Source organism: Cucurbita pepo, chromosome 3 (assembly GCF_057944985.1).
Source record: "Cucurbita pepo subsp. pepo isolate OVF chromosome 3, ASM5794498v1, whole genome shotgun sequence".
Classification (NCBI taxonomy): Eukaryota; Viridiplantae; Streptophyta; class Magnoliopsida; order Cucurbitales; family Cucurbitaceae; genus Cucurbita; species Cucurbita pepo.
In genome coordinates, this window is record NC_141800.1 from 10,163,008 (window position 1) to 10,174,074 (window position 11,067).

The 11,067-nt window shown below is 37.0% G+C and overlaps 2 protein-coding genes across 2 annotated transcripts; both read left to right on the forward strand.

The window, feature by feature from the left end:
- Positions 1-2,062: 2,062 nt before the first annotated feature.
- On the forward strand, positions 2,063-8,622 carry LOC111792716 (uncharacterized). The gene is made up of 4 exons (XM_087121900.1): positions 2,063-2,941; positions 4,023-4,541; positions 4,632-5,086; positions 8,442-8,622. Exons 1-4 carry the CDS (start codon positions 2,063-2,065, stop codon positions 8,620-8,622), a joined length of 2,034 nt encoding a protein of 677 aa, XP_086978026.1.
- On the forward strand, positions 8,549-10,760 carry LOC111791786 (thioredoxin-like 1-1, chloroplastic). The gene is made up of 4 exons (XM_023673263.2): positions 8,549-9,074; positions 9,240-9,416; positions 9,496-9,660; positions 10,121-10,760. The coding sequence occupies exons 1-4, from the start codon at positions 8,826-8,828 to the stop codon at positions 10,415-10,417; spliced, it is 888 nt and encodes a 295-aa protein (XP_023529031.2). The 5' UTR covers positions 8,549-8,825; the 3' UTR covers positions 10,418-10,760.
- The last annotated feature ends 307 nt before the right edge of the window (positions 10,761-11,067 follow it).

Here is an 11,067-nt window from a genome sequence, read left to right on the forward strand (position 1 = left end):
TGTATGTTGTATTTGTAAGGAAAATTGGAAAATATAGTAAAGTAATCATTTGTGCTTTTCTTTAGCCAATGGCTAAGTTTCTTTGCAATTCTATGTAGTTTAGGTTGCATGTAGAATCATTCAAGCTCGACATGATCAATCTTGCTTGTGGAGTGATTCGAATCTCAATCAAGTGTTCTTGCCTTGATATATTTGATCAACAAGAATCATTCAAGCTAGACATGATCGATCTTGTGAAGTGAAGTGATTCGAATCTCAAACAATATTCTTGCCTTGAGATATTCGATCAACAAGGTAATCTGAATCTTACTCCCCTTGTAGTGATTTAGAAGTAGAAACAGAACCTGAAGTTTAGAAGTAGCGTCTAGACCACAGGTCCGGAGCCAAACTTGCCATTGTGATATGAACAACGACCAAGGAATTTCCATACCTCAAGGTCCAATTACAAGGATGAGAGCCAAGAAGCTACAACAAACCTTATACAGTTATATTCAAGCTATGGTGAGCTCATCAAAGGAAATTCTAGAAGACGTTGGTGACCTCCCTTATATGTTATGCAAAGTTGAGCTTCAAGACAGAGATGAATTAAATGCACTTTAAGTTGCATTTAATGAACTCCGCTAAATTTATCAAATAGTCCAAGGATGACTAATAAGCACATTTTATTATTTGCATTATTTAATTATAGTTTAACTATTTGTTTTCATATTTAAGCTAGTTTTAAATATAGGAGTTAAGGTTATATTGTAACCCACATAGGTTACTATATTTCACCATTAACTAGCCATTTTAATATGGAGGTTATGAGTATTTCTCATTTACTAGCCCATTTAATTTTGGAGTTATGTATCACATAGGTTAAGGTTTGTAAAGGCTATATAAAGCTTTCTTTTCTTTGATTAGACATCAGATTTTGGAATTAAGAATAGAATTTCTATTTTAGCTTTGTTGAGAGCTAAACTTTCTTTGCAAATTCTTGTGTTTAGAACTTGCATGTAGAGTCATTCAAGTGGTATTGATCAAACCTCTTGTGGAGTGATTCGAATCACGAGTTTAGAAACGAGTTTTCTTTACTCTTGATCTTGATCATCAAGGTAATCCGTTCCATACTTTCCCTTGGGTTGATTTCCATATCATTTTGGTATCAGAGCTTTAGGCTCAAGATCGGATATATGTTTCATTGCGCTTATCTCTTTTAATTCTCTTATTATTATTATTTTTCTCACTTTGTGTAGAATGTTCATATTCTATCACAAAAATATATAACAAAAAAAAAAATATACATTTTTTTATGTTCTTTAAAGTGTTAGATCTGGATCTTATCAACACTTTATTCTTCTTTAAGATCTTCTAAATCAATTTTCTTGTTGGTAAATTGATTAGATTTTGCCCATAAGAAAAAAAAAACCATTGAAAGAAAGAAAGCATATTGATGTTAAATGTCTTTCTTTTTTCTTCTTGATTATTATATGTAACTCTCATATGTTACTACGTCTAAATTAGTTCTTAATCATTTTCTTTCTTTAATTCGTTTCTTTGTCTTTATTCGGATTGCTCCTTCAATACCCTTGTTTATGTGTTGAGTGTGCTGTCTATTCACTTTGAATTGCACTTAGCTCTATAACATAGCTTGTCTCACATTCCAATTTGTTTTTTTTTTTGGAGTGTGATTTGTGTGTGCTCAATTGTGAGGGTGAGTTTGTAAGGGAGTGACACATTGATTCGAGTGTTGAGTGCTAAACACGAGTGAACTACATTTACGAGTGAATACACGTGAGGGAGCGCTTGTGAGGTCCTTTTTTTTCTTTTACCTTTCTTTTGTAGCATGGAAAATCCAGACGACAATACTAACATTACTGATGCACGATTGAGAGAAGCACAACAACGAACCATGGAAAGACTAATTCGAGGAATAGAAGAGTTGACTGATCGAATAGGAAGATTGAAGATTCAAAATTAAGCACGACAGAGGATTCCACAACCTACGCCCTCAACCGATACATATGAGGGCGACAATTCTGATCACCACGAGGATAATCCACATGCGGTTGGTCATGGCTTGATGCGAGGGCGAGACCATGGAAGAAGGTATCATAATTTACAACAACGAGTTCCTTATGATGATAGAATTGATCGTAACGTGAGGAGCATCAAATTAAAACTTCCCAAGTTTTATGGCAAAACCGATCCAGAGGAGTACCTTGAATGGGAGAAAACGGTGGAGTCGGTGTTCAACTGTCATAATTTTAGTGATAAAAAGAAGGTACTGTTATGCATTGCTCAATTCAAACAATATGCTCAAATTTGGTGGGATAAATTGATGTCAAGTAGGAGAAGAAACCTTGAAGCACCAATTGATTCATGGTACGAGTTCAAAGAGTCCATGAGGAAGCGTTTTGTTCCACAATATTTTCAACGGGACATGGCGCAAAAGCTTCAAGCATTGAAACAAGGACGCAAGTCTGTAGAAGATTATTACAAGGAGATGGATACATTGATGGATCGACTTGATCTCGATGAGGACATGGAGGCTCTCATGGCGCGGTTTCTTAATGGGTTAAACACAGAGATTGCAGACAAGACTGATTTACAGCCTTATTCTAATATTGAGGAGTTGTTGCACATTGCAATAAAGATCGAGAGGCAAATCCAAAGAAGGTCTCAACGGTATTCTTCTAAAACTTTTCCCAATTCTACTTCTACATGGAAAAAGGATAGTAAAAACATTGATTATAAGCATAGAAATCAAGAGATTAATGAGAAGCCTCAAGCTACATTTGAGAAAGGCGAGAGTTCTAGAACAGGGAAAGAAAAAGTAGAAAAGTCTAATGTTCGAAATAGGGATTTAAAGTGTTGGAGATGTCAAGGGGTAGGACACTATAGTAGAGATTGCCCAAATGCAAGAATTATGACCATCAAGGAGGGAGAAATTGTTACGGATGACGAGGCACATGACAACATAAATGAGGAAACTGATGAGAGTGAGGAGTTTAGCGAAGAGGACCCTACACATATATCTTTGGTTACTCGACGAGCTCTAAACACCCACATTAAGGAGGACGGCCTAGACCAAAAAGAGAACTTGTTTCAAACTCGTTGTCTTGTTCAATCTGTACCTTGTAGTGTTGTCATTGATAGCGGTAGTTGTACCAATGTTGTGAGTTCCATTCTGGTCAAACGACTTAATTTAAAGACACAACCACATCCAAGACCCTACAAGCTTCAATGGTTGAATGATTGTGGGGAAGTACGGGTAACTCAACAAACTCTTGTTTCATTTACTATTGGAAAATATGTTGATGATGTTTTATGTGATGTTGTATCCATGCATGTTGGAGATTTACTACTGGGGAGGCCATGGCAATTTGATCGTCGGGTAATGTATGATGGGTATGCAAATCGATACTCTTTTACTCACAATGGTAGAAAAACTACTCTTGTTCCATTGTCGTCAAAAAGATGTATTTATTGATCATTGCAAACTTGAAAAGAAAAGGCAAGAGGCTGATGCAAAAGCAGAGATTGTAAAAGAATCAAGTGAAAAAATGAGCTTGAGTGAAAAGCAAGAGAGTAACACTCAGCCTAGAGAAAAAAAAGTGAGAAAAGCCAAATCAGTAAGCTTGTATGTTAGATCAAGTGAGGCTAGGAATGTTTTGCTCTCTAACCAGACTATTCTTGTACTTATGTGCAAGGGGTCTTGTTACTTTACTAACATGCTTAACCCTTCTTTGCCTAGTGATTTTGTTGTGCTTTTGCAAGAGTTTGAAAATTTATTTTCTGAGGAGATGCCTAGTAGTTTGCCACCACTTAGAGGGATTGAACACAAGATTGACTTCATTCCTGGCGCGCCCATTCCAAACCGACCAGCATATAGGACTAATCCAAAGGAGGCTGAAGAGATACAAAGGCAAGTAAGTGAACTCCTTGCTAAAGGGTATGTACGTGAAAGTTTGAGTCCTTATTCTGTTCCAGTTATTCTTGTACCTAAGAAAGATGGTTCTTGGCGTATGTGTGTTGATTGTAGGGCTATAAACAAGATAACTATAAAGTATAGGCATCCAATTCCTAGATTAGATGATATGCTTCATGAATTGCATGGATGTAGTCTTTTTACTAAGATTGATTTAAAATCGGATTATCATCAAATTCGCATGCATATTGGGGATGAGTGGAAAACAGCTTTTAAAACCAAGTATGGTCTTTATGAATGGTTGGTTATGCCTTTTGGATTAACTAATGCACCTAGTACATTCATGAGACTAATGAACCATGTCTTACGAGAATACTTAGGTAAGTTTGTGGTTGTTTATTTTGATGACATCCTTGTTTACTCTAAATCTTTAGATGATCATATTACCCATGTACGCAATGTTTTGACTACTTTAAGAAATGAATGTTTGTATGTAAATTTAAAGAAATGTAGCTTTTGCATGGAAAAAGTTAACTTTCTTGGGTTTGTAGTTTCATCTAATGGTGTTGAGGTTGATGAGGAGAAAGTGAAGGCTATAAAAGAGTGGCCTACACCTAAAAATGTAAGTGAGGTAAGAAGTTTTCATGGTCTTGCAAGTTTTTACCGTAGGTTCATTAAGAATTTTAGTACAATTGCTTCACCCTTGAATGAACTTGTTAAGAAAAATGTATCCTTTATATGGGAAAAAGATCAAGAACTTGCTTTTAAAACTTTGAAAGAAAAATTGAGTTCTGCTCCTTTTCTTGCATTACCTAATTTTGAGTCTACTTTTGAAATTGAATGTGATGCTAATGGAGTAGGGATAGGTGTTGTATTAATGCAAAATCAAAGACCTTTAATGTTCTTTAGTGAGAAGTTGACTGGTGCATCTTTAAGGTATCCAACTTATGACAAAGAGCTTTATGCTTTGGTTCGTGCATTGCAAACCTGGCAACATTATCTTTGGCCTAAAGAGTTCATTATTCATACGAATCATGAAAGTTTAAAGCATTTGAGAGTACAAAATAAACTTAACAGACGACATGCTAAGTGGTTAGAATTTATTGAAACATTCCCTTATGTCATAAGATATAAACAAGGTAAGGAGAACATTGTTGCAGATGCTTTATCACGAAGGTATGTCCTCCTCAATACTTTGAATGCTAGGTTGTTGGGTTTTGAACACATAAAGGATTTGTATCAACATGACATGTTCTTTTCTCCTTTTGTTGAATCTTGTGAAAAAGGACTCATTGTGGATAATTACTTGTTGTTAGATGGATTTTTGTTCCGACAAGGCAAACTTTGCATACCATCTTGTTCCATACGTGAGCTACTTGTGAGGGAAGCTCATGGAGGTGGTTTAATGGCACACCATGGAGTTTCTAAAACTTATGATATGCTCTCTGAACATTTTTTTTGGCCTAAAATGAGACATGATGTTCATAAAGTTTGTGCTCGTTGCATAGCATGTAAACAAGCTAAGTCTAGGCTTCAACCACATGGTTTATACTCCCCATTACCAGTTCCTAATGGTCCTTGGATTGATATATCAATGGATTTTGTTTTAGGTTTACCTAGGACTAGGAAAGGTTATGATAGCATCTTTGTTGTGGTTGATCGATTTAGTAAAATGACTCATTTTATTCCTTGTCACAAAACTGATGATGCAAAACATATTGCAGACCTGTTTTTTAGGGAAGTTGTACGATTGCATGGCATTCCTAAAAGCATCGTTAGTGATCGTGATGTCAAATTTTTAAGCCACTTTTGGCGTGTTTTATGGGGTAAGTTAGGAACTAAGCTCGTATATTCAACTACTTGTCATCCTCAAACGGATGGACAAACTGAAGTTGTTAACAGAACCATGACTACTATGCTTAGGGCTATTATTGATAAGAATCTTAAGACTTGGGAGGATTGTTTGCCATTTATAGAATTTGCATATAATAGGGTTGTTCATAGCACTACTAAATGCACACCTTTTGAAATTGTTTATGGCTTTAATCCTTTAACCCCCATTGACTTGTTACCTATACCGTCAAAAGAATTTGTGAATTTTGATGCAAATGCCAAGGTTGAGTTTGTTCATAAACTGCACAAGCAAGTAAAAGAACAAATTGAGAAACAAAATTCCAAGGTTGCCACCCGAATTAATAAAGGACGTAAGATTGTCATCTTCAAGCCAGGAGATTGGGTTTGGGTGCATTTCCAAAAAGAAAGATTTCCTACTCAAAGAAAATCTAAGCTTTTACCACGAGGAGATGGACCTTTTCAAGTTCTTGAGCGCATCAACGACAATGCTTATAAAATTGATTTACCAGGTAAGTACGGTGTTAGTGCAACTTTTAATGTTGTTGATTTGAGTCCTTTTGATGTAGGTGATGGCTTGGATTCGAGGACAAATCCTTCTCAAGAGGGGGAGAATGATATGACCAACGACCAAGGAATTTCCATACCTCAAGGTCCAATTACAAGAACGAGAGCCAAGAAGCTACAACAAACCTTATACAGTTATATTCAAGCTATGGTAAGCTCATCAAAGGAAATTCTAGAAGACGTTGGTGAGCTCATCAAAGGAAATTCTAGAAGACGTTGGTGACCTCCCTTATATGTTATGCAAAGTTGAGGTTCAAGACAGAGATGAATTAAATGCACTTTAAGTTGCATTTAATGAACTCCGCTAAATTTATCAAATAGTCCAAGGATGACTAATAAGCACATTTTATTATTTGCATTATTTAATTATAGTTTAACTATTTGTTTTCATATTTAAGCTAGTTTTAAATATAGGAGTTAAGGTTATATTGTAACCCACATAGGTTACTATATTCCACCATTAACTAGCCATTTTAATATGAAGGTTATGGGTATTTCTCATTTACTAGCTCATTTAATTTTGAAGTTATGTATCACATAGGTTAAGGTTTGTAAAGGCTATATAAAGCTTTCTTTTCTTTGATTAGACATCAGATTTTGGAATTAAGAATAGAATTTCTATTTTAGCTTTGTTGAGAGCTAAACTTTTTTTGCAAATTCTTGTGTTTAGAACTTACATGTAGAGTCATTCAAGTGGTATTGATCAAACCTCTTGTGGAGTGATTCGAATCACGAGTTTAGAAACGAGTTTTCTTTACTCTTGATCTTGATCATCAAGGTAATCCGTTCCATACTTTCCCTTGGGTTGATTTCCATATCACATTGGCTTAGATAAAATCCAATAGCCGTCAACCCATCTATTTTCAGAGCCAAACCTGTCATCTAAATCGCGTGACTTGTGCCCAAACCCGCACACCCGACCAGAGTTGAGATCCATGCCTCTTCTCATCGACGACTTGGCTCGGCTTCTGGCAACCCTAACAACTTAGTCTATTCAATTAGCCATTTTTAACCCATTCCACTATTTTAGACTCCTTTCTTATCCTTTATGACCCTATCAGAGTCGATTTTGGCATTTAAAATGTTATATGCTAAATTAGAGGTTTAATTATGAAGATTAGGTAGACTAAATCACTTAAACATATTCTAATCCAGTGTTGTGAACTCACCTAAGTTGACTTGAATTTCAAGTGACAGATCCAGACTAGCTCCAAGGATAAATTAGTGACTCTGAGTTAAGTTACCCTTGGTTTGGTTGGATGATTTGATTGTTATATGAACGACACATGCAGCTGTGGTTCTGCATGTAACATATTTTATCATTGTATGACGTGTACTATCTTACATTTACGCTATGTGATGCTATGTTGTAGAGCTCTATTATGTTAGGCTGTCATGTTATGTTGTGTCATGTTATGTTGTGCCATGTTGTAAGTTATGCTAAACCCTAAACCCTACGTTCATGCCATAATATGGAGTTATATTATATTATCAATGACAAATGATGCACAACCCTCGAACTTATGTATGCTAATTATGGAAGACGTGATAAGTACAATGTATGTATTATCCATATTCATGTTATATCATGAATGAAATGAGGTACAATTTGTATCTTAAACATATACCATGATTTTAAGCTATGGAGATCTCATACATTTATATGTGTTATGTGCATCAGGATACTTCTGCATTAGTAAAGACGTGTACCTTACAATGTTTATCTTTGTCATGATATCATGTAGGCCTTTAGTGTCCTTGGTGTCCACAATGCTAGCGTGCGCTAGCTCGACCAATCAGACTTAGGGGTACATATACAGCTCACATGGTGGGTCCATGGGCATGTGCGTGGCCTGTGTGTGAGGAAGTACCGCACGTCCAACCCTACCTAAACTGGAAAGCGAAGCCCAAAGTTTTGTGGTAAAAAAACTTTTTTCAGTCAAAAGATTAAAATATGTTTTAAATGCTAATATACTAAATTATTCTATAGGTATATAAATTAATATAAATAAGCATGGTTATATTTGTTAAATCATTTTGATGGAAAATACATTAACATAATAAATTATTTTTATTTTTATTTTTATTTTTATTTTTTATTTTGTTTATCCAGGATGAAATGGGATAATGATATCCATTTCTGGTCTCTGTGGTGGTTCCACCACGTGTCTGCAGTTTCCCGTTATATCCACAGAACCCGAAAGCAATGGGACGTTGCGTTATCCATTGACAACCCTAAATCTTCGATGTTGTTTCTTGACCGCTCCATTTTCCGTTCATTTTCCTTCGCCTAGAAACTTCTCTCTTCCCCTTTTCCTCCTCCTCCTCCTCCTCCTCCACTTCATCACAACCTCCCCATTTCCATCCCCGATTATCTCGTTCTTAATGATCTTATCACCTACCATATATCCATTTAAATTTCCCCCAATTTCCCACCTCCTAATCCCTCCTACTTTCTTCAATCGCTGCGATTTCAATACATTCATCCTTGATTTCAATGGCGGACGCTGTCAGCAACATTTCTTTTGCCCCCTCTTTGCGTTCTTCTAATCATCTTCCTCCACCAATTTCCGCCCTTAAATCCCTCAATTCTTCTTCCTATCCCTTGAATTGGCAACGCCTTTCTGTCAAATTACCCTCCACCTTGCGGCCGTTTTCGATCAGCGACTCCAATAGCCAAATAATAGAGTTTACAGAAGCTAGGGACATCTCCAGGAACTCTGTTTCTCCTACACGATCTTCGACGGTATCCCTAATTTTGTATTTTCATCCTCCTCCTCATATTAGGGTTTCTTTTTCTTTGTTTCTTTAGCTTCTCTGTGTTTATTTTCTTTGATTGTTGTGATATGGGTCATTATGAACAGAACTATTATGCAATTTGTTTAGTAAGCCTTTTGTTGCTATTCAACAGAGTGGGTTTCGGGTTCCAAAAGCTCAGAAATGGTGGGATAAAGGGTTGCAGCCTAACATGAAAGATGTGACTGGTGCACAAGATTTTGTGGATTCTCTTTTAAGTGCAGGGGATAAGCTTGTTATTGTTATTTTCTTCTCCCCTGGTTGTGGTGGCTGCAAAGCTCTTCACCCCAAGGTCTTTCCTCATTCTTTAGTGTCTTGGAGAATCTATGTTCCATGTTTTCCTGCTTCTGAAGTCTGTTTATGCTATACAGATGTGCCAATTTGCTGAAATGTATCCTGATATCCAATTTTTGCAAGTGAACTATGAAGAACATAAATCCATGTGTTATAGCCTTGGTGTTCACGTGCTGCCCTTCTTTCGCTTCTACAGAGGTGCGCAGGGCCGCCTTTGTAGTTTTAGCTGCACTAATGCAACGGTAAGACATTTCGAATAGTTTGAGAGTGTTATCAGATTATAATATTTGATTGGTGTATGTTCATTGAGCTGTTTTGTGGTTTCCTCGGTGGCTCTTGAGTATCAAACTTCTGTTGAGGATTGTTGGGAGGGAGTCTGACATTGGCTAATTTAGGGAATGATCATGGGTTTATAAGTAACGAATACATCTCCATTGGTATGAGGCCTTTTGGGGGGAGGTTCTAAGTGTACTTTGTTTGATTGGCTAATTTAGGGAATGATTGGCTAATTTAGGGAATGATCATGGGTTTAGAAGTAAGGAATACATCTCTAGTATGAGTCCTTTTGGGGGAGACGAAAGCAAAGCCATGAGAGCTTATGCTCAAAATGGACAATATCATACCATTGTGGAGAGTCGTGGTTCCTAACAACTTCTGTCTCTACTAATGCACTTGTTTGATAAAGAATTGGTGTGATCTCAGATTAAGAAATTCAAGGATGCGCTAGCCAAGCACAACACGAAACGATGCAGCCTTGGCCCAACACAAGGGTTGGAGGAGAAAGATCTTGTGGCACTTGCTGCAAACAGAGAACTCTCATTCAACTACACGCCTAAACCAGCAGAAGAGGTTCCCATGCCCATCCCTGCCACTGTGGGAGGGCTAGGAATATCAGAATTGGAGAAATCACGTTCGGACTCGGAGCAACCGCCTCTTCCTCTACCTTCAACTTTCCTAAAGAGTGGCCATGTCTCCAAGGAGAATGCCTATGTGGGATGAAGCTGATACCCGTATCGAAACCGTACTACAAGAGCTTTTTGTAAAGGTTCGGGGTATATTAACGAAACCTGGTGAAGTTGGTTCTTTTTTTTTTTTTTTTCCTTTTGTTTTCATTTTCAGTGGCTTGGATCCCAGCCTGCTGATTCTTTAGAATATCAGCAGCTAGCTGTGTGATTGGTTGTATGTAGTCACTTGTTGTTGTTGTTGTTGTTGTACATGGCTGTATAAAGCTTCTCTGCAAGATTCTGAGTTTAAGTTTTCTGAAAGACTGTAATTAGTAAATTGGTAGCAGTCCAATGAAGAATCTTGTTGTAATGAAGTTTAAGATTTCCAGTTGGATCAACTATGTCTTGCATTGTTATCTCTTATTCTCATACAATCATGTGACTCTAAAGATATGCAGGAGCTCTAAGATCACAGGGAAATGCCTGCAAGTTCAATCCATTCTAGGCTCGTTGTGAGATTTTATGGCAGGACATAATATGCTTCTAACAAGGACCCGTTGGCAGACACCGCGTTATTGCTAACCTGCAAGCATATGAAGGACATGGCAGCTCCTCATCAATTTAGAAGTGATTTAAGGAAAGGTCTCAAAAAGTGTGACAACCTACTTGCCATATCATTGTTCGCCTCGAGCTCGGACCCTCGTG

Bases quoted from the DNA above. Each gene is read 5' to 3' on its own strand.
- LOC111792716 (XM_087121900.1), top strand. From the start codon at position 2,063: ATGCGAGGGCGAGACCATGGAAGAAGGTATCATAATTTACAACAACGA. The intron at 2,942-4,022 runs GACGAGGCACAT...TGTGTTGATTGT, and splicing joins AGGGAGAAATTGTTACGGAT to AGGGCTATAAACAAGATAAC. The intron at 4,542-4,631 runs GTAAGAAGTTTT...GAACTTGTTAAG, and splicing joins CACCTAAAAATGTAAGTGAG to AAAAATGTATCCTTTATATG.
- LOC111791786 (XM_023673263.2), top strand. From the start codon at position 8,826: ATGGCGGACGCTGTCAGCAACATTTCTTTTGCCCCCTCTTTGCGTTCT. The intron at 9,075-9,239 runs GTATCCCTAATT...GCTATTCAACAG, and splicing joins CTCCTACACGATCTTCGACG to AGTGGGTTTCGGGTTCCAAA. The intron at 9,417-9,495 runs GTCTTTCCTCAT...TATGCTATACAG, and splicing joins GCAAAGCTCTTCACCCCAAG to ATGTGCCAATTTGCTGAAAT.